The sequence below is a fragment of the Rousettus aegyptiacus genome, unplaced genomic scaffold, assembly GCF_014176215.1.
Source record: "Rousettus aegyptiacus isolate mRouAeg1 unplaced genomic scaffold, mRouAeg1.p scaffold_m13_p_7, whole genome shotgun sequence".
Classification (NCBI taxonomy): domain Eukaryota; kingdom Metazoa; phylum Chordata; class Mammalia; order Chiroptera; family Pteropodidae; genus Rousettus; species Rousettus aegyptiacus.
Window position 1 is genome coordinate 66,149,248 of NW_023416310.1, and position 22,339 is coordinate 66,171,586.

Below are 22,339 nucleotides of genomic sequence, written 5' to 3' on the forward strand. Positions count from 1 at the left end.
TGTGGAAGGGATCAGAAGATGCACCTTGACAAGTCCGTTAGGTTTTCTCCGTGTGGTACTTTTTCTTTGCTTATTTATACCTCTCTGTCCTCTTTTGTTTTTCCATGAGGAACATTCATGAATATCCCAATTAGGATAAGATAACTTAGACATCCATGGGCCCATCTGCGGGCTGCGAGTCCACAAGCACAGGGCACACGTCGGTGACCACTAGCTGACTACAGCATCCCGGGAGGGGTCAGGACCACGTCCTCTCCTGTTGTGTCCAGTAACAGGAGAGAGGGGCTCTGCTCCTGGTGAGGGCAGCAGCCTTATGTGGGTGGGTTGTTGGGGGTCTTCCTGTGGCCTTCTTGGGACCGCGGTATCATGTAGACTATGACACTACATTTGTCACGGGGGATCCCAGACTACCCAGGCGCTGCCTGTCCTGGGGGCCCTGTTCAGCCCGTTAGTACCCTGGGCCTGGCTGCGCCCCACACACTTTGTTTTCAGTCGACTGGCTTCTGGGACTGTGTCTAGAAGCAGAGCACGCGAAGCCACAGGGCCTGGTGTTCCCATTGTTGCTCACTGTCCAGCCCTGTTGTCCTCGCTTGCGGAGCCCACGGTCAATGGGCCCTGGAGTGGGCACGGAGCCTGGTGCAAACACTGGTGCCTTTCAGTCCGTGTGCAGGGGACCCCCAGCAGGGGGAATTGAGCATGAGGCACCCAGACGGCTGGGGGTGGGGTTGTGCCCAGATGTCTGGGACTCTGCTGCCCAGGGCCGATATCTCTAACAGCCTCCACGCAGATGCTCCATCCTTATCTGATTCGCTGCCATGGCCACTGCTCAGTCCCAGTGCCTGCTCTGTCCTGACTGAAGGACATGGTCGTCACATCACATCTGCCCTAGGTGGTGCCACTTAATTAAGTGCGTGGTGACTTTGGGGTTGCAGAGAGGCTGGCAAGTGGGAGCATGCTGCTGCTCCTGCCGCGCCTGCCGTGCCCTCCAGCTGGGCTCAGGGTTCTGCTCACGCGAGCCAGTCCTGGCCATTGCGTTTCCAGTTCCTGCCAGTGTTCTGTCATTGCATGTCAAGCCTCCCACGTCTTCTGTCACCTCACTTCTGAGGTTCTGTAAATCTCACGCATGCTGCCTTTCCATGGTTTTCATCTTTTAAATGTTTCTTGCAGCTTGGGCATGTCGTCACAGCATCTCTCTGTTGTATGGGCATGTCTTTCTGGTGTTGCCTCATTGTCCTTAGACTGTACCCTCTGTTTTCTCGCAACAGTACGTATGGGGTTTTCCATCACGTGTACTGGGGGGACACGTTTTCCTGCACAGCTGTTCTAACCGCCTGGCCCTGGTCTCCCAGGTCTGCTCGGGCTCAGCTGCACCCACTTCCATCTCCCCTACTCAGATCCGGACCACCTTCTTCGTCCCCATTGATCTCCCTTGTTAGGTCTAATTTGGACAATATTGGGGCTTGTCCTGGAATGTTCTAAGAGCCCCTGGGAGCCAGGCAGCCCCAGGCATGGAGACTTCCTATTGCAAAGTGGGGTCCACAGCTGAGAAAACTGGCTTGGGAAGGCCAGTGTCGACATGAAGCCCAACAAAATGATTCAAGTTTAAAGAAAAAGAAAAATCCTTTGGGCATCATCCAGGCAAAAGACTGGGATATGATGACAGCGATAGCATTAGTTAAATGGAAGACACAGAAGAATGAATGTATTTAAGACATTTGAGGAAAGAAACAGGAGACAAGCGTTTTATGTCCAATCAAAATGATTGGACTAATGGTGCACCTTCTGAAAGTGCGAGAACCTGGGGGATCAACTCCAGTCTCCTCTTGAGGGACCAGCTGGAGAGAGGCCCACCTGTGGACGGTGGCAATGTCGCCAAGGCATCACAGGAGACAGGATGAGAGTGGGGGCAGAAGGCTGTACCGCTGTCTTTCCCAAAAACAGTGAAACCTCCTGAGTCTGATTGAGGCTCTCGAGTTGCGTCCCGGTGTGTAAGGACGACAGAGACAATGTCACAAATTTCTAGTCATGTGTAGGCAAGTGACTGTGACTGTGGTCAGCTTGGCTGCAGGACACACACAAAAGCTGTTAGAATGAATCCTATGAGTTCTCGGCACAGGAGAAAACCCGTTTTTCTGTTTGTGTCTTTTCGAGATGCTGGCAGTCTTTCAGGGTCCAGGGTGAATCCAGGTACTGTGTGTCTGCATGTCACATGGCTCATATTTCCTGGCTGGCTCCCACCTGGTCTGAGAGCTGGTACCTGTAACCACCCTTTGAACCTGCCCTTCCTGGGAGACAGGAAACCACATCTAGACCCCGAGAGTGGGACTGCCTGCCCTGGGCCTCCCGTGTCACCCCACGCATGTCAGGACAGATGGGGAGTTTTCTGGTTCTCCAGTATGTTCTCGAGCCACTCTCCACAATCTGTTTGTGTATATAACATTTGCATTTCCCCTTCTACTCTCGGGTTAAAGCCATGGGTGTTGTGTCCCAGCAGATGTCACTTGAACCCTGCCACAAAGGTGACTAGTGGGCATGAAGCATTGACCGTGCATTTCTGAAAAGGACCCCCATGGCGCGAACCTAGCCTGATTGTCCTGGGCACCAAGCAAGCGTTTTGCAAGCCCAGCACAGCGAGAAGACGAGCTTGTCATGCTGCCCCACACCCAGCAGTCTGTCCTGGAGCCTGTCCACGCCAAGTCCTAAAGTGGACAGTAGAGAGACCTGGGGAATGGCCTTGACACCACAGGCCACCAAGAGCCTCACAAACAAGCTGCAGCCTTGGGGAGCATTTCTGTGGGGTGTCCCCCTCAGATCCCTTCCTGGCCCAGTGCTGGGGAAAGCAGGGGACTGAGTGCCCTCAGCCTGTCCCCCAGCTCTGTGGCCTTGGGCAAATCCCTTCTGTGCCTCGGTTTCCCCACATGTCAACAAGACTAAATTGTTGGGAGGGTCTAGGGTGCCCTGCCAGTGGAGCTGGCCATCAGACATGCTGGCTGCAGATAGATCTGTGGTGAGGAATGGCAGAGGAGAGGTCTAAAGTCTGCCAAGGAGTGACCTTTTGTCCCCGGCAGACCCCTGGGCAGCGATGGCCTGGCTGGGAGGGAAGGAAGGACCCACCTCTGCAGTGTGGCCCCTCTCCCGTCCAGGTGCCATTGGGGAGGCACAGCACACTGCTGGGCCCGACCAGCCGGAACCCGGGGTCACAGGTGAAGTGAACTTCGTGACCCGCTGAGTACTTGTTTCCGAACTTTCTGCCACCCAGAGGGGTGTTCAGCGCAGGGCAGAGCACTGTAAGGAGAAAAGGAAAGACACCCCCCAGTTAATTGATGTCTGGCCTTCCGAGTGCCTCCTCCAGGCTGAGTGCCAGACTGCACAGCTTTAAATGCTATGCCTCATGGAATCCTCAGAGTGCATTCGTGAACCATGAGGGAATGTGGCTCAGGCAGCCTGAGAACTGGGCACAGCCCCCTAGGGGGACAGTCGGGGCGAGACTCCAAGCTGCACTGATCATCGGCCACTCCACCTTCTTAGTCTAACCAGGGCTCAGCGCCCCCAGGACCCCACATCTGCTCTTCCCTCGGCCTGGATGGCTCTCTCCCAAGATACCCCATCGCTGGTTCCTCCTCACTCACGTGGGTCCCCGCTGAACACCAGCCCTTCTCAGAGTGCCCTCCAACCATTAGGTGTCACTAAAACCTCCCAGGGCACCTACTGTGCCGTGAGTCCCTTTGCTTCCTTTCAAGATTGGTGACCCCTGGAGGCATCTTGTCCACATGTTCATTTCCACATCTGCTGTCAGTCTTCTCCCTGGGACACAGCTTGAGGGTGGCCTAGGCCTTGCCTGGGTCCTTGCTGCACGCCTGGCCCAGGCCAGCACCTGCCCCACAGCAAGCACCCAATAAATAATCCTCGAACACAGGAATGAATGAAAATTCATTGATTATGTTCTTACGATGTGCCAGGCACTATATTAGGCTCTCAGGGGTAAAACAGACAAAACCCAGCTCCCAGGAAACCCCTTCTAGCATGGGACACAATCAACAACTGCGACCCACGATCAGACAGCAGAGTGAGATAAGAGGTTTCAAGTGTCATGCAGAAAACAGTAGGGAGCAGTGCTGGGTGGCACAGCAGGGGGCGCGGAGACCTTGCACTGGGCGGCTGTCTACAAATTATCTCCTGCTCATTCTTCTGAGAACCCTCCCCGGGCTACAGGCCGCCAGCTCCCAGGAGCACAGGAGGGATGTGTGTGGTTGGGCCCCTGGCAGATAAAAGTCACTGGCTCTGGGACCCACTACAGTTGAACTCCTTTCTGTAGCAAGGAGGATGGCTGCCCTGCCTGGCTTGGAGTCCAGCTTTGATGAGCCCTGGGGCCCCGTGTGCCCAGGGAGGTATGAGGGGGTCTGGCTGGCAGGTTGGGCTCTGCACAGGGGTAGTGGGAGATGGGGGGACAGGAAACCAGATGGGGATGTGGTGCTGAGGCTTGGGCTCCGACACCACTGTCTCTGAAAACGTAGGAGTCCAGCGCCTTCCCCAGGAACTTCATCTCACATGGCGAGGAAGGGCCTTGATGGTGGGTCTTAAGTGGGCAACTGATGTCCAACGCTCCATGGGCTGCTGCCCTAGAGCATGGTGACTGCCCCTGCCATCTCCCTCTCTTTGAGGAGAAGCTGGAGGGAGGGAACCCTGCTGCCCACCCTGAGCCTTGGCAGAGTGAAAGCCGTGAGGGGCACCAGCAGGAGGACAGCCTGGTGTCTGTCGACCCCGCCCACCAGCCAGATGATGTGCCCGCGGCCCCCCCGCCTGCCCTGCTGGTCTGACAGGGACTCTCATGGAGCCAGTGTTGGTTCATGGTTCCTGGCGTGCCACACTGCAGGATGCTGCTAGCCGGGACGTTAAATGTGTACGGGGACAGTGCTTCCCACCCACCTTTGCTGTGATCTTGATACTGCTCTAAACATTAGTCTGTTAAAGTAAAAACAAAAACAAAAACAAAAAACCCAAACCGGTGCCACTTGGAGTCCCCCTGGGTAGGGATAGGGAACAGGGAGCTGCTGTGAAAGTGGTGACCTTAGACAACTGTGCGACGGTGACATACAGTCATGAACATGACGCCTGGACTGGAAGGTCGGGGAGGAGGCGGTGCCTCAGACGAGGGTGGGACGGGAGAGCCTGGGCGGAGGGTGTGTGAGCCCTGTCTGTGCCCAGCTGCTGGGGGGACCCACCTGGGGGAGCGTCCGGGCCCACTCTGCTGGCGGAGCTCTGCAGTGCAGCCAGCCGGCCCCTCAGGTCACGCAGGCCCTCAATGAAGCGCGTCTCTTGGGCCTTCAGCAGCTGCTGCAACTGGCGGGTGGCCGCGAGGACCTGCTGCCTGCTGACACAGTTCTGGGGAGAGAGACGCCACACATGCTCATTCTGGGTGTCCAGAAGCCACCTAGATCCTTGGGCCCAGCGGGGCCACCCACATGTAGCCTTTGAAAGTCCTTACCCTCCCAGAGTTCCTGTGGGACGGTAACCTCTGTGACTTCGATTGAAGGCCCTAACTGTACCTTCCACAGCCCCTGTTCAGCCTACACAAAAGCAAGACCCTGTCCTCAGAGCACAGGGCCAAATGGATGACTCTGAACGGCTAGGTAGCGAGGGCAAATACAAAACAACCCACAGGGTTAGAGAAGCATTAGACAAAAGTCAACGCCCATTCTGATGATGTTTTAAAGGCTCAAAAAACAAGAAGGAGAGAGCGCTCCTCATGATAAAGGCCAACTCAAGGCAACCCAGCATTGCACTTAGTGACAAAAAGTAAGGTTTCCAGTTTGCACTGCTTTTAAGAGTCAGGATGTAAGAAGGGCTGGGGAGGGGTGACCATGGGGGCGGCTGCAGAGCCTTGGCCTTGGGGGTCACTGGGGCTGTGTGTCATCTCGGCATGGCCATCTCAACCTGACCATGTACCTGCTCAGGATGAAGGAGATTGTCAAGAAGATGATGACAGTTACCATTAGGGACAGGCTACTGGGTCATTTATTTTTTATGCTTAATTTTTTTTTTCTACAATGAACATTATTTTTATAATTTTTTCTAAGGGCAGCAGGACAGCTGGGAGTCATGGGGCTTCCAGCCTAGCCACCGCTGTGGGAATAGCCACTGCCGCTGCCCCGGGGAGGCCGCCAGGCCACTGTACCTCGAAGATTTTGCCAAGCAGATGACTCATTGGCCTGATTCAACAGGCGCTTTTGACACAGCTGAGTCCCCAGTTGCCCTTGGAACTGGCTAACTTGTGGGGGCGCTTGGCCCCACCCCAACCAGGACCTGGCCGCAAGCATAGCTGCTGGGGAGAAAAATTCTGTTTGTGTCCATTCTTCCTTCCCATGTGATCCTCGCACTCAGGCCTGGCGCCCAGCAGTGGCCTCCTGCAGTGTCTACCTGCCCAGCACCATGCCGCCATCCCGCCAGAGCTCATTCCCCACACTCATACCCTGCCCCTGAAAAAACAAGACCTGCTTTTATAGACAGCCTCATGGCTTAGGTGTGATTTATGCTTGTGAGGCTCACAGTTCACGAGCCATTTGCCACTTCTGAGAGGACCCTTAGGGCAGCACCCCCCAGGAAGACCTGGGGTTGTGTCTCTCCCACAGATGACCATATCGAGGCTGAAAGTGCAGCGGTTTTCCCTAAGTCGTGGCGCTCAGGAGGGTGGAGCCAGGCTGAGAACTCGCCATCTCCTCCTCCCCCCACTGTGAGCATCAGTGCACCCTGGCCTGTCCTGTGCCCTTTCCATTTGTTCTTCGCAGGCCCCTGTGTGGTCAGTGGCCTTGATTCATCTGCACTAGGAATCGGTCCCTCAATGACCCAAGCAAAATACCTGCCAGGAGTGGACTTCCGACTTCCATGCTAATTTCAGGTTGGGAGTTGGGGGTGGCAGATAGGTGAGGAGGGGGTGCAGGAAACAGACCTCCTTGCATCGAGCAAGGAGCAATGCCTTTCTGTGCTATAAGTCGGCCAGTCATGATATCTGGGACAGGACTGATAAGCCAGGGTGCCCCAGGGGGAACATGGAGGGGCCGAATTTTGAAGCTGGGGACAGGAGATCAGTGCCAAGGCCTCTGCTGGGGCACGGGGTGAGGGTGTGTGTGTGTGTGTCGGGGGGGGGGGTGGGTAACACGAGACTGCAGTAAATAGAGAAATAAGGGGTGCGTGGTGTGGCAGGAAGGGGCTCACATTCTGCTGGGACACTGGCCAGCCAAGTGCATCTAACCTGAATGCTCCTGGCAGGGCACAATGTCCTCGCTTCTGGTGACACCTCCCAGAACCCTTCTTAGTACCTGCACCTGGGAAGACAGGCATCAGATGCTTCTCCTAAGTGCTCATTAGTGGTGAGATGGGCTCATCCAGTCACAAGGGAAAAACTCCTCAGGCCAGCACACTAGGGCTGCGTGCCAGGAGGGGAAGAATGGTGACGGGCTGTGGACCGGCTTGCTGAGGGGAGGTTGGGAGGCCTGGCCCATTCCTGCCTCTGACTGATGGGGGTGATACTGACAGGACACAGCATGGGGCAAGGAAGACCCTATGAGCCCCAAAATAAAGCCGTGTACAAATGGCTAGCTAAGATATGCAACAGGGAAAGGATGGGCTCTGGATTAAAGACTTGAACATTAGACATGAAACCATAAAACTCCTAGAAGAAAATATTGACGTCGGTCTTGGCAATATTTTTTTGGAGTTGACACCAAGGCAAAGGCAAGAAAAGCAAAACTGAACAAGTGAGACCATGTCAAACTAGAGAGCTTCTGCACAGCAAAGGAAGCCACCACCTGAGTGGGAGAAAATACATGCAAATAATGTATCAGATAAGGGATTAACATCCAAGATATATAAAGAATTCATACAACTCAATATAGCAAGCAAGAAAGAAAGGATGAAAGAAAGATTAAAAAAAGGCGGAGGGCCCGAATAGGCATTTCTCCAATGAGACACACAAATGGCCAACAAGTACATGAAAAGACACTCAGCACCACTAATCATCAGAGAAAGGTAAATTGAAACCACAGTGAGACAGCACCTCACACCTGTGAGAATGTCTGTCATCAAAATGACAAGAGATAAGTGCTGGTGAGGACGTGCAGAAAAGGAGCCCCCGTGTGCTGTTGGCGGGATTGCAAATGGGTGCAGCCACTTTGGAAAACAGTATGGAGGTGCCTCAAAAAGTTATAAATAAAACGATGATGTAATCCAGCAATCCCACCTCTGGGTATTTTTCCAAAGGTAATGAAATCAATATATTAAAGAGATAGCTGCACTCCCATGTTCACCATAGCATCATTCATAATAGCCAAGACATGGAAGCAATGGAAGCTATCTAAGAGCTCATTGATAGATGAATGGATAAAGAAGATGTGATACACACACACACACACACACACACACACACACACACACACACCCCTACCTATCATCTATCTAATTCAGCCATAAAAAAGAAGGAAATCCTTCCATTTGTGACAACATGGATGGAGCTTGAGGACATCATACCGAGTAAAATAAGTCAGACAGAGATACATAGTGTATGATCTCACTTATGTATGGAATCTAAAATCCTGAACCTAGAAACTGGGAATGGACTGGTGGTTGCCAGAGGCCGGGGCTGTGGGTGGGGATCTGGGTGAAAGTGATCACAAGTTCCAGTCATAAGATCGGTTAAGTCCTGGGGTGTAACGGGCAGCATGGTGACTGCAGGTTGTAGTACTGGGTTGTATGTTTGAAAGTTGCTAAGAGAGCAGAGCTTAAAAGTTCTCACTGTAAGGAAAAAAAACCAATCTCTGATTGTGAACAGTGATGGATGTTAACTAGACTCGTGGTGCCGACCATTTCACAACATATACAAATATCGAGTCACTATATTGTGCCCTTGAAAGCAATATAACATTGTATGTCAATTATAGTTCAATGAAACTAGGAGGAAAAGAAAGAGCATTCTCAAAGGAAAAAAATCAAAAAGGAAGATCCTTTTTCTCGGCAAGCCCGTGTGTGGTGTGAGGACCGGGCGCCAGGGGAACAGACTTGGTGTCTCTCGGCATGAGGTGTGACAAGCCTGCTGCAGCCGGTCCTTGGTCCAAAGCATGAGTGGGGCCCCGGGAGCCAGACTCAGAATCTGTCGCCTGTTGTCAGGCTTGGATGCAGGCCTGAGTTCACCTGCACAGCCGAGACAAGGTGGAAACGCTTACAGGTGTGCACCGTCAAACCAAGAAAGCATAAGCCTACGAAGCAGCAAAGAGCAAGTTCCTGTGACCTGAGATGGCACCGGTGACTATGGTTTGGTTTCCACTTCTGGGCAGGACACACGTGCACACACACGTGAGCGTCATCTTGCACACACTGGGCTGCAGGGTGCGTGTCCTGTCAGCTCTCTTGTCAACACTGGACTGTGGCCGGGTTTCTCATCAGCCGGCAGTGAGCGTGTGGCCTGGGGCGCAACGTCGCTTCGGTCCCGTGCTCTTTGCTGTCTGGGATGGGCTCCTTGCCCACCACCTGTCTGCTCGCCCACCTTCCCACACAAGCCATTATGTCTTGTCCCACTCCCTGTCCTGGGAACAAGCTGCTTCCCTCTTTGCAAATGTAAACTTGGCTGAGAGACTAAGAGGGATGGGGGACAGGAAGCAGGCTGAACCCCCAGGTGCCATCATTTCGTCCTGGCTCTGCCTCAGCAAATGGTTGGCTTTCGGAAGTGCCTTCCTGTCTCAGAGAAGCCCAACTGTATAAATCAACCATAGGCGCCCCCCACCCTTCCAGAGCTGGTCCCCCTCTAGCAAAGGTCAGAGCTACATGGGCAAGGAAGCAAGCCCCAGAGCCCCTACCTGCACAGGCTGCTTCCAGGGCCCTTCAGGGCCCCATTTTCAGTATTGCTTCGGAGAGATACCCTTGGACAATATATTTCCATCCCTCTAGAGCCTGCCCCACACCTGGCTTATGCCACTAACAATTATGAAAAAAAGTTTCTGTTTCTTCTACTTCATAACTCTTATTTGAAGTGGAACCAGGAAAGGACATTCAGTGAAACACTTTCATCTTTGAGGAGAAACAGGTCAAAATTCACCACTTCTGTCATCAGACTCTTCAACGGGACGGGCACTTGGTCTAACTGGACACCAACAGCTGTGTTTACATAGAAGGCCATAGTCAGTGAGAGAAGTCACTCAGGCTGGGGTGGGGGTAGTATAGATGCTTCTGGAATGCAGGCCAGTGCTGAGAACTGGGAGGGTGGGCGCCGGGAGCAAGGAGGACACAGGAGGACATCCTGGCTACCCCATACCACCCCAGGGAAAACCATGTCCATGTCACCCACCTAGGGTCTCACAGCACTGACTGTTGGGTCCTGTGAAGACGTCTTGAAGTGCACAGCATGGCCCTGGCCCTGTCCCTTAGCCAGGGTGCTGTGGGATGGACTGCTAGGCCTCCAGGGCTGCCTCATACCCAAGACCCTAGCTGCTACCTTGAGGTGAACAAGAGAAAATGACGTGTGTCCCCAACTTACCTCAATTCCTGTGCCAGCACTTGGTAGGCCGGACGCCTCCCACCCACCTAGGCCCCTGGGCTGTCACTGCTCAGTTTGCAAGTGAGGTTAAGACCCAGAGCCTGTGCTTCAGGTCGAGAGTGTGGGTACATCCCCGTGCAGCCTGCTCCATGGTCTTCCCAGTGACAGTCTTAGAACAGTGACTTTCTGACAACCACCAGTGACAGTGGAGCCTGTGACCTCTTGGGCAGCCCGGGTCACTCTCCCCCTCATATGGTCCCCTCTGGGCCACAGCTGTGTGTCGTGTCAGCACTTTGCTAGCAGGACACAGACAACCGATGCTGGTGGGTCTGTGAACCGACCGAACGCACTTGCCAAGGGAGCCTGTGGCCAAGGCCTGCAGCCGCCGTCTGAGTCACATCAGGCTGGCAGTGGTCCTCTCCAGAAGTTATTTTCATTTCCGGTTGAGTCAGAGGCGGGTTACAAGCCCCTCGCCTTCCCTCATCCCAGTGGCTGAGGCCTGGAACCCCCATGGACGAGGATGGGGAGCGGGTGCCCTGGGGGAGGCCCCATATCACCAGTGTCCTCCAAAGAAACAGGACCCACAGGGAGTGCATGGTGCTCAGTCCTGTCCAGGGGAGACTGGAGGGGAGGTGGAGGGGTTACCTGAGGGCCTGTGGGCTGCAGCTCGCAGCCCAGGTGTCAGGAGACTTCCTGGCTCCTTGGGGCTCAGTCTCCCAGGCAAGGCCCACGTGCGCATGGGAGCCACCTGCTTCACTCGAATGCTGACCTTGTCCACAAACCCACATGGCAACAGCTAGGCTGGTGCTTGGCCAGTTACCTGGGTGACATGGCCCAGCCAAGTGAACACGGAAGACTGACCACCTAGGCCCCCAGAGCCTTCCTCTGGGGCCTGGCCCAGGGTGCTGGGGCAAGGCGCTGTACCGTGCTGCCACCCATGATGCCATTTACACCCCAGCCCTCGTCTATGTCTAAACAGCTGTGGGAGCAATGACACTGGCGCCTGGGCACCGAGAGCTGGCATTGTGACCACAGGTCACACCAGTCACTCGTGAAATGCGCATGACGGCTGTGGGATGTGGCGCTGTCATTGTGCCCACGAGCAGGTGAACCACTTGGCCGTGATGACACATGCAGGGCTTGAACCTATGCACCTGCTCCAGACTCTGACGTGACTGACCACCTGGCCTCCTTTAGAAAGGGGTCAACGGGGATCCCCACGAACACCCCTCTGTCCATCTCCTGACTCCTGTTTCTCAGCACCCCCTTACGGGCCCTGACGTCCACCTATGGTCACCTCTCCCCGGCCCCTTGGCGCACTTGAGAGGGGAAAACAAGCTACAGATAGCTTGGAACCATCACTGCCGAGGACGGGTCTGCTTATACAGTAGATGCCCACGGACGAGTGGACAAGGAGGAAGAGGATGCTGCAGTGCGAGCCAGGGCAGTGTCGTTCGTGTCACCGCCCAACCCTGCTGACCTTGTCATCGCGTGCTGCCCAGCTAACTTCCGCGTGATTGCTGCATTCCCTGTGGACTTGCCGTGCCAGTGGCGGCCTCATCAAATGCCTCCCCTGATCCTTTCCTTTAGAGAGCATTTTCTGCCTGTGAGAACCAGGGCGAGAGAGGCTCAGAGAAGGGCCCCAGCTTACTCGCGGCCCATCTTGGTCCTCCATCATCCCCCCAACACACAGACTCTCCCAGGACCAGTTGCACTGCTGCCAGTTGTTTGGGTGTGTGGCACACATATGTGTGTTTACATGTGATCCGAGATTTATGTGACTGTGAAAACCCACATCTACATTTTGCCAAAAGGCTGGATCTGCTGCAGTCAGCTCCAAGGAGGTGGGGGCCAGCTGGCAGTGAGGTGGGGAATGGCTGCTGGGCACTTGGCTGCAGCATGGGTTCTGGGCCTGGAGTCCTGACCCATAGAGTAACGAGCCTCCTGGAGAGTTGGGGAGGCCAGATAAAACAGGTTTCCCTGCACTCTCTGGGGAAAAGCCTCAGGTTTCTGGGTGGACAGGCAACCATGCAACTAAAATTGTCATGTCCTGGACTGTGGCATTTGCGTCCCACCTGATCTCCATGACCTCACTTTTCCTCCCATGATCAGAGACCACTGGTGTCCCTGGCCAGGGGTCCCTTGGTGCGAGGATAAAGGCACACTCCCCACCACGGAGCAGAGAACAATGACACATCCTGAGCTCTCACCGTGTGCCTGTCCCTGACTGGCTTTCTTCTCCTCCTTTAGTTGACCCCGTGAGGCGGCATATCTGCTACCCCACTGCTCAGAAAGGAAACTGAGTCACAAGAGTCAGGAACTTGCCACAGGTTGCGAAGAATGGAAGCCTGGTCAGGGCTGGGTGCTGGGCGTCCCCGCTTGCTGTGCTGCTTTCCCAGGCCAGAGCAGCAGCTGCTGGGCAGCCGGGTGGTCTCAGGACATGGGCAAAATGAGGGTAGAATCTCTATGCAATCAGAGAAGAGACCTCAGTTGCAGGTGCTGAAATACTTGGTGTATTTTCATACTATGGTGTAAATGACTGCCTGCAGCTGTTCTTTGCTTCTTCTCTGCCTCTGACACCACAGACACCCTTCCTTGCAGCGCCCAGGACTCAGACCCCAGCCCCTCCTTCCAAGATAGAAGGGTGCCTTCTGGACTGTGGCCCAGTCTCCTCTTCTGTTTAGGGACCAGCATGAAGTATTTGAGTTAGAGGCCAACCAGATAGCAATAGTGGGGACAAGAGGCAGCCTCGAGTTCCATCAACCACTCCCCACCCTCCAGTCCTAGATGTGAACAACTCCCTTGTCAGTCATGCTCAGACACCCACCAGGATGCGTGCCTCAGGCCCTGGGTGCATGTGGGCAGCCACACTGCCAGCAGGGTACATGCTCGTCTGTACACAGGGGACATAAATGATCACCCCTTGAGGTGAGGAGTCTACTTACTGAAATGGGTGGGTTTGGGTCATGTCAAATTATAGGTGCTTATCTTTTCTCTAATGAAAATATGGGTAACAGTCTGATTTTAGGTCCCAGGCAGTTTCCAGGAAGCCTGGAAGACACTGGTGGAGGGTTTGAAAGGATCTAGAAAGTTCTACTCTCCATGGAGTCCCCCCCAGGGCTCTAGGGCTGCACAGACCTCAGGAAGGTCAGCAGAAGACTGGCAGCCTCAATGTGCCCCAAAGCAAGTGACCAGTACAGCCAGGAGATGGACGCGCCTCCAGGGGCAGCTGGCTGGGATGCTGCCGTGGTGGGTGTGTGGCGGGAGGGACAGCGCCAAGTGCCTGGGGAGCAGCTCCACAGACCAGGATGGCCGGGTCGGCCCGGAGTAAGCCTCATGCCAACAGGACCCTCCGACCACTTGAGAAACCACCTGAGAAACCACCGCACCACCAGCCATGTCTCCTTCCCCAGTCCACGCCTTCAACCCTCACCACCTAGGGCCCAGGGGCCGCAACAGCCCCACGGGAGCACAGGGTCTCCACTCTGCTCTGTCATCAGGACTGCTGGTGATGAGACTTGAGTCCCATTTCTGGGAAAGGGGGAGACACTGGAGAAAGTCCCCCCACAACCCCACGCCGGCAAGGTCTCCATCTACCCTTGGACTCCACACTTTTGCCTTGTACTGTGAAGGTTTGCAGAAGCAGCCACAGGCCTCCTGCCCCACACCCACGTCATTTGCAAAGAAACGGCCGCTTTTCCCATAAAGAGAGAAGTCTGTTTTCCCACAGCTCAGATCTGGGCTGGCCTTGCAACTCACTTTGGCCAACGGGATGCAGTGGAGGCCATGTACCCGTCCCACGGCTGTGTCTGTGTTGACCACATTGTCTGGTTTCTGTACCTGAGGTCTTGGCACCTGGGGCCTGGCTGAGTTGAGACAGACGGTCTGTCCCCTTCTCTTAGGCCGGCCAACTGCTAGAGCCAGCACACCACTCAGCGCCTGCCCTGAGCCCCCAGCACACTTAGATATGCAAACCAGCTTACCCAGAGCCCACCCTGCTTTAAACACTCACAAGACCACTGCCCCCACGCCCAGCAGCCCCCATCCCAACAGCCTGGTAAGGCACCAGACAGCCAGGGGGTCCCACACTGCAAACCCACCCAAACCTCCTCAGCCCCATTCTTTCCTGCAAAACCCCAGTAAAAGCTTTCCCTCCAGCTCGTCTGTTGTTGGTGCCCACAGCCCCTCCCTGCTCCTGGGAGCTGAGTGCAAACTGCCTCTCCAGAACCCTCCCTCCTGGCCTGCTGGCCTCTCCTCACAGGGAAAAATCTAAACCTCAGGTCCCTGTCAAACAGAGTCTCAAGAGGCCAGGCCAGCCTTTTGGAGGGTGTGGGGGGCCAGGAGCAGGAGTGCTCAGGAGACCCCCGCCTCCACAGCCTGGCACTGTGCGGGCCAGAAGCATAGGCCAGAGCAGCTGAGTGTGGAGCAGCCGGCTCACCCAGCCCAGGCTGCTAGCTCTAGACCTAAAACACCGCCTTCAAAAATGAAGGCAGGCTTCCTCCCTGTGCGTTTGTTCCTGGCACCCAGGCCACTGCAGGCACCACACACTGCATCTGTTTCATGAAATGCTCATGGTTTAGATCTGGAGAATCTATATGCCGGTCGCTTTGGCTCACCTGCATGCACTTGTGCAACAGCGGAATGTTGGGAGATCCTCACATGGGGAGCGGGGGCAGACACTCCTGGGGCCATGCCCACGACAGATGGCGCTGCCAAGCCTCACACCCTTCCCGCTGAGCTGTGTGCTGAAGTGTCCCTGTTAACCTAGACATCAGGCATCCCAGCAGCTCACGCGTCTCAGATAGGCTGACTACGCCATGCTGGGGACAAACATGCTTGGGTTTTCATTTGTCCTCTTTCTTCGTCTCATTTTTTTCTGAGTCTAGGAATGGTCTTGAATGCCCCCTTCTCCCCCCTCCCCCCACCCCACATCGCGGTCAGAAAGGGGAGTGGGCAGCAGACAGGGCAGCTTTTCTCCTCTGACCTCCTCCCGGCCTGGCTCCCAGCATGAATATGCAGCTGCCACCTTCTTGGGCACATCAGGCTCCCCATCAGTGGTGTGGGAACAACAGTGCCACCACTGCTTTAATGGTTGGGGTAGAAAATGGCAATATCTGCAGCAAGAAGGTGATGTGGGAAGGCCCAATGGTGGTGGATTAGAGCATCGCTTTCCTGGGGATACACTCAAAAAAACGAGGGCTAAGCCAGGAGAAAGGAAGGCTTGTGATCTAGAAAATGGGGACTGCAGTCTGGAGGGCAGGGAGCCACAGTCAAGGTAACGGGGCGAGGGAGTCAGGCTGAGGGCTTCCTGGAGTCAAAGTTATGTGTGGGTTTTTGACTTCACGGGGGTGGGTGCCCCAACCCCACTTTGTTTAAGGCTCGGCTGTACTTTCATCTGTGCAGCCTATGCGGTCTCTGCCGTGACACCCAGCTTTGACCTGCAAGCGGATGGGTATGGCCAGTATGACCCACGGGGTTGGGGGTGGGTCCATGGGTCATCGTTTGCTGACCCCCCAAACACTGGTCTCTACCACAAATTCAGACACAACAATTCTCACAAAACAAGCAGATGGAATGCAGAAATAGAGAAGATGTATAACACCACTATCAGGAGTTATCTGGAAACACAAGGCTGGCTTCTAAACTGGACACTCGATCAAGGTCATTAGCTTTGTTAAGAGGGTAGAGAAAAACTGCAGTATCATATCAGTGGTGTGAAAAGCGTGAGATGAAAGTCAACATCTGTGCATAATCCAACTATGGCCAGAAGGGAAGCTTAACCTGACAAATGTAGACTGCGAAATCTATAGCTAGCATCACACTTCATGTTAAAAAAAAAAAAAATGCTTTCTCCCATGTTCTAGAAAAAGAAAACTCTGTCTGCTTTCCAGCTGACAGAGTGCTTGAAAGTTTTAGTCAGCACAAGCAGGCTGAACAAATAAATAAGTGGCATATGCATTGGAAAGGAAGGAATAACACCTCTCCTATACACAGCTGACATGATTGTTTATATAAAAAAATCTGAGAGAATCTACAAAAAGGTGTCCTATAACTAATAAGAATTCCACAATGCTACAGGAAACCAGGTCCATTAGATATCCCAATTCTAAGAATGTGCTGGGTAGGGGAGCCTTCCAGAACACAATAGATCCCCACCCCATGGGCAAGAAGGATGCTGGGACCCTGAACCACCCTGTCAGCCCAGAGCCATTGCCTGGGTTGGGGGTGGGGGGCATTTATTCAACAGTCTCCCTTTCAGAGTGCATAGCAGTTTTGAGGGCCCTCATGCTGTTTAGCGTCCTCTCCTGTCTCAAGGCTACCTGCTCTCCATCAGCTGGGCATCTGAACAGATGTGCTAACAAGAGGGCCACCAGTAGAAAGCCATGGAGGACTGCAAGAGAGCAAATGACACTGTCCAGGCCCCAGGATCACCGCTGTAGACCCTTGCAGGAGGCAGCTGCCTACTACCTGTAACACACGTGTGTACACATACAGCACAGATGTTCAGGCACTCACAGTCGACATGCATGCATGCATGTACACACCATGTCCCCTTTGCGAGAATACACATGAGAAACAGGGACCCAGACCAAGCTCCCATGCCTGCCCCTCAGGGTCCTTGGGCTGTGTGTGCCCTGCCTGGCTTCCCTGCGGCAGGTGACAGTCCCACTGTGCAAACACTTGTTGAGTGTCTATCAGCCAGCAGGTCTGGCCCTGATGCATGCTATGTTCAGAGCAGGTGAGCTCCAGGCACCCGAGGCACCTCAGATCCTCATGAGATAATCCTTTGTCCTCTCGAATGCCCCTGCCCTCCACCCCTCCCCAGGTCTACAGCTTTTTACTCTAAAAACTGGGACTCCCCTGGACCTCAAGCACCTGCTTGATTAAAATCACCAGGGATATTGTTAAAAATACTGGTGCCTGAGGCCCAACCACACTTACTGAGTCAGAATCTCAGGGTGAGGTGGCTTGAGGCTTTCTAGAAGATTCCAGGTGACCTGGGGGCAGCCAAGATCTGCCAAGAGACGGCCCAGCTGGTCCTGCTCAGACCAGCACTAGCACAACAGCTCCCTCCCTTCCACTGAGCTCCTAGGGGGTGCTGGTCACTGTTCCTGGGGCCCTGGAGTGCGCAGGACTGACAATAACTTGAAGTACACCACAAAGAATAATTACAAATGTCATCCATCCTTCAGAGGCAGAAAAGGGAAACGTGGGTAAGTAGGGACCTATTTTGAGTGGGGAGGGAAAGGCCTCCGAGAAGGGCTGCTGACTTGAACAAGAACCCAGAGGTGAGACGGAGCCCGGTGGGCTCGGGAGGACTTCTTAATGGCTGATTCCTCAGGCTTTCCAAAGCAGGCACTGGGAGGAACCCCCAACCACCCAGCACTTTGAGTGAAGGACCGTTTTTTTCACTAGAATTTTAAAACCAACTCCTGCAGACAATCTCTTTGCTGCCTTTCCCCCTCACAAAACCTTACAGTGAGGCAGGGGCTTCTACACTAAAGAAGCCAAGATTTGGAGAATAAAGACTTTGGAAAAGCCCGGCTGTGGCCAAGCTGGGATGGGGACAGATCGCCTTCAGGGACAGCCCAATGCATCTGACAACTGCCAGGTCTCACTTGATTTCCAAATAACCTGGGGGGACAAGAAAACCAGATGATGACAGGTGGTGGGCTCCCTGCATCTGCGTGAACATCCTGCCCACCTACCTCCTCCACTGGTCCAGCTTGGGGACAGCCTGTGGACAGCTTGGGGACACATCTTCCTGTGCATCTGGCCTTGGGCTATGGGCTAGACATGTTTTGCTTTGCAATCTGCAAAGTGGGAGGCAGCCCCCTTGCTCTGCTGGGTGGGCTCCCTGTAGGCCCAGACTAGGGTCAACAGCTTCCTACAGTACCTGCTCATCACTTCTGCAATGACACCGCCGGTCAGGTCTGACTGAGTTCTCCCTGCCTGGACCCTGCACTCTGGGGCTTCCAGGTGGCCATGGGGGCATCTGCCTGGGTCAGGAGTCGAGTCCACAGGTGACCGTGGGGGAGGGGAGGCCCAGGAGCCCAAGGAGAGAGACTAATTTACTGCTTTCTCTGGCGTGACCCTAAATCACAGTCTTCCCCGGCCTCAGTTCCCTCACCTGCAACATGGGGTAACAAAAGTTCCCCTTCACGGAGCTGCTCTGGGAGATGTTTAGCAGAGACCCCGCAGTCACCAGGCGGCAGCAAGCAAGTGCAAGCAATCCGTTCCCAGTGACTGCTAATCTGGGCAGCAGCATTGTTGGGGCTCCTCTGTGCACCCGCTACACACTGTTGGGGGGTGGGGAATCTGGCTGCCACAGCGTACCTGGTGGCACTGGCTCTGAATTTGGCAATGCTAGGTTCACCTTCCAGAGATGCATTTTTATCTTCATCTTGTTTTAATTTTAACTCTCAGTTTTTACTGGCTATTATAATAAACCCAGTGAGACTCAACGCATAGGAACGGAAGGAGGGGGAGCGAACGGCAAGCCCAAGCCGTGCGCGGGTGGGAAAGTCGCGGGGAAGCGCAGCGCACGTGGGAAGTCGGCGGTGGGCGATGAATTAGCACTTGAGGTGGGAAGCGGAGGGCCAGACGCTACCTCAGCTGGTAACTGGTCCTACGCCCCACAGACCCTGGAGCGGAGTCCAGTGAGGGTCTGTCTGGAGCCTCTGCGAAAACCGAGCCCGGCCCCGGATTGCTTCAAGCCCCTCACCCAGGCCTCCAGGGGAGCGTAGCCTAGGTCTTCCATGTGTGCGGGAGGCAGGGGACACTGACCTGGGCACTGAGCTGGGCACTGAGCTGCGCGGGGCCAGTCACCAGCAGCAGCAGCAGCAAGAGCGCGCAGGGGGAGCGGGGCTGCATCTCTCTGGTCCGGACCTCTCCGCCTGGGAGGGAGCAACGCTGTCCGCCTCAAGCCGACAGAGTCCAGCCGATGCCCGCTGTGTCCAGCCCGCAGGGGCAGGGAGGCGAGAGTGCAGCCCAGAGAGGAGGGGGGGGGGGGGAGAGGGGGACGCTGTTTCGTCCGTGCGCGCGGTCTGGGCGCCAGCGGCCACCAGTGTCCAGGGTCCGGTAGGGGGTGGGAGGCGCCTGCCCAGCCGGGAGTAGGAGGGGCCGCCCGGCCAGGAATGCACTTGGAGCGAGCCCAGCCCCGGCCCAGAGGCGGCGCAACTCCAGGACAAGGACGGCGGGTGTCCCCAGGGATCCCGGAAAATTTGGCAGGCCGTTCTGCTCACGAGCCAGCGAGGGGCCTCCTGACCGGTCCCTTCCAAGCTGAGGACACTGAGCCGATACGACCCAGCAGCAAATGCCAGAGTGTGACTCCCACCTAGGTCTGTCCACTCCACGGCCACGCACGGACACCGTCCTCCACCTAGGACACGGGCTCCACAAATGCGACACGAGTCAGACTAAGCTCTCCATCAGAGAAGACGAGTGTCCTCCTAAATAATGCTCGGGCCCGGGACACACGTTCTCGGGAACTGGGAACCTACAGTACCTACAGTTCCCCACCCCTCAGACGGAGGAGAACGGTGTAAAATGGAGGCGGGTTATGGGGACACTGGCCGCTTTGCTGGAATCGGTGGGCAGTAGCCCTGCATAGGGCGGATATGAGCAGCCTTGAAGGCCCCTGCTCGCGGGGGCTGTGGGAGGAACCAGTTGTCCTCCCCGAGCCTCTGGAAAGCATTATCTAAGTTCTTAATAGAAAATGTTTTCAGAAGGCAACACTGCGGACGACGCGATGCTCCCATGTGTGCCAAGCCTCAAAGCTAGTGTTCCTCCGCGCGCGTGGGTAGCAGGGCCCTCTTGCCCTCTCTCAGCCGCGATTTGGGAGTCCCGTGGGAAGTGCAGCATGGTGGAGGGGGCCGCTTGAGCGTCCCTACCCAGGAATCTTCTCTCCGCCACCCCCATACCCCAGGAAGTGGGGCGCCTACAGAAGCACACTTTGCATTCCTCATGAGGTGTCCCTAAGGGAGCCCAGGTCAGACCCCGGACAGGAGGAGGGGGCAGGTCTGCGGAGGTGGTTTTCCTTCTCAATTCCTGTAATGTTTGCTGTCTATGCCCAAGCCAGTGTCTCCCTTGCTCTCTGTACCCCCAGCCCCTGTTAGTTAGAGGTTTCCTTCTGGCCAGTGTGGCTGTGTTTATCCTATCTTGTGTTTACCTGGTGGCTTTTCTGGAAGGCCAAGGCCCTGGGACCCAGACGCTGGTCTCCTCTCATCTTCTAGCGTCTACTCTCAGGTACATAAAGCTGGAGGAGAACTCAGCTTCACTAAAGCCGAAGGAGACCTCGGCTTCACAGATGAAGAGACTGGAGCAGGCATGGTTAGCTGACTTGCCACGATGTGCAGCAGACTCAGGTCTCAGAGCATAGAGGCTGCCTTCAAGTTCGTCCTACCTTTCACTTAAATGCGCTATCATAGGACTTCATGAATTTTATTTACAAGAACTGAGGGTTTGAGGGCTTGGGGGTTTGTTTTTTCTTTGTATTTTTTTCTTGTTTACTAATTTCCATTTGCTATCCTTGTCTTATGGCCACCTTCCATTTAGTGCTGTGGCGTCTGGCTAGAGCCCACCTTCCAAGGTCCCCCTCCCCTATCCCTGCTGCCCCTTCTCCACCTGTCCTCACTGCCCTTGATTTGCAGTGACCCAGGCAGGTCTCGCAAAGCTGGACCCTGACAGGGTTGTCTAAAAGGCAGACAGACCATGACAATAGGCCAAGTGCCCTGTACTTTGGCTCCCAAATCAATCTTTGACTTAATAAAATGGGCCTGTCAGCTATATTGTTGTTTCTGTCGACAAAAGAAGGTCCAGCCTAAGAAAATTCTTGATTTATTTGAGCCAAACTGAGAATTGTTGGGAAGCAGAATCTCAACAGATTGACAAAACACTCTGGAGAATGGCAGTTTTGCAGCTTGTTTTATACATTAGAACAGGGGTCCCCAACCACCCCACAGACCAGTACTAGTCCGTGGCCTGTTAAGAACTGGGCTGCAAAGCAGGAAATGAGCGGTTGGCAGGTGAGTGAAGCTTCATCTGTATTTGCAGCCACTCCCAGCGCTAGCATCACCACCTCGGCTCCACCTCAGATCACCAGGAATTATATTCTCATAGGAGCACCGATCCCTGGTGCCAAAAAGGTTGGGCACCGCTGCCTTAGAATCAAAGGAGGATTATGTGACGTTGTCCGCTGGTGGTAGATTAAGCAAGTGGGAGAAAGTAAAATGTGGGACTCTCTGAGATTGGATAAAAAGCAAAACAGAAGACACGGCCTTCTTTTACACTGGTGGGTACAGGATAGTGAATAGTTAACATTCACAGCACAGATATATGGTGTGCGGCCCCTCAAGGGGTGGCCTCTGCTCTGGTGTGTTGGTGTGCCCTGAGGGATCTGAAAAAAAGGGATTATTCTGAGGTTTCAAAGGTATGTGATCTTAGATGCACAAAGACAATAGATGGGCTCACTTTACATAAAGATCGACCTTTGTTCAGGAAGCTACAAGCCTAGGATGTGACAACCCACCATGACCTGCTTTAGTTAGGGATTTGTATGTTTAGACCTTCCTCTTTGGTTGCTTTCCATCTCTGGGTTTGTAAGGCCCGCCATGTGGGTCTCTCCTGAGCTTGTCATATTCAGTGTGTGACCCCTTTTACGTCCACACCTCTGTTTTCGCCATATATTTAGTTTTCAAGAGAATATCCTTGAGCGTTGGAGGATGAGTGGCAGTCTACACATCTGAAAAAGACATTTTTAAAGGTTTGGCAGAGCCGATCGCTATCTCCTGGGCTTGGTGTGCTCTCCAATATGCT

General features: G+C 54.6%; 1 protein-coding gene across 2 annotated transcripts in view; it reads right to left on the reverse strand.

The window, feature by feature from the left end:
- FBLN7 (fibulin 7) overlaps nucleotides 1–19,544 on the reverse strand; it is a 29,678-nt gene extending 10,134 nt beyond the window's left edge. The window contains exons 1-3 of one of the 2 annotated variants that reach the window (XM_016126109.2): nucleotides 19,310–19,544; nucleotides 5,223–5,382; nucleotides 3,115–3,285 (exon numbers count right to left, since the gene is read on the reverse strand). In XM_016126109.2, coding sequence (XP_015981595.2) covers nucleotides 3,115–3,285; nucleotides 5,223–5,382; nucleotides 19,310–19,396 — 418 coding nt within the window. In that variant the 5' untranslated portion in view covers nucleotides 19,397–19,544. The remainder of the gene's footprint in view (nucleotides 1–3,114; nucleotides 3,286–5,222; nucleotides 5,383–19,309) is intronic. The other variant, XM_016126107.2, reaches the window with a different exon arrangement.
- Nucleotides 19,545–22,339: the final 2,795 nt, after the last annotated feature.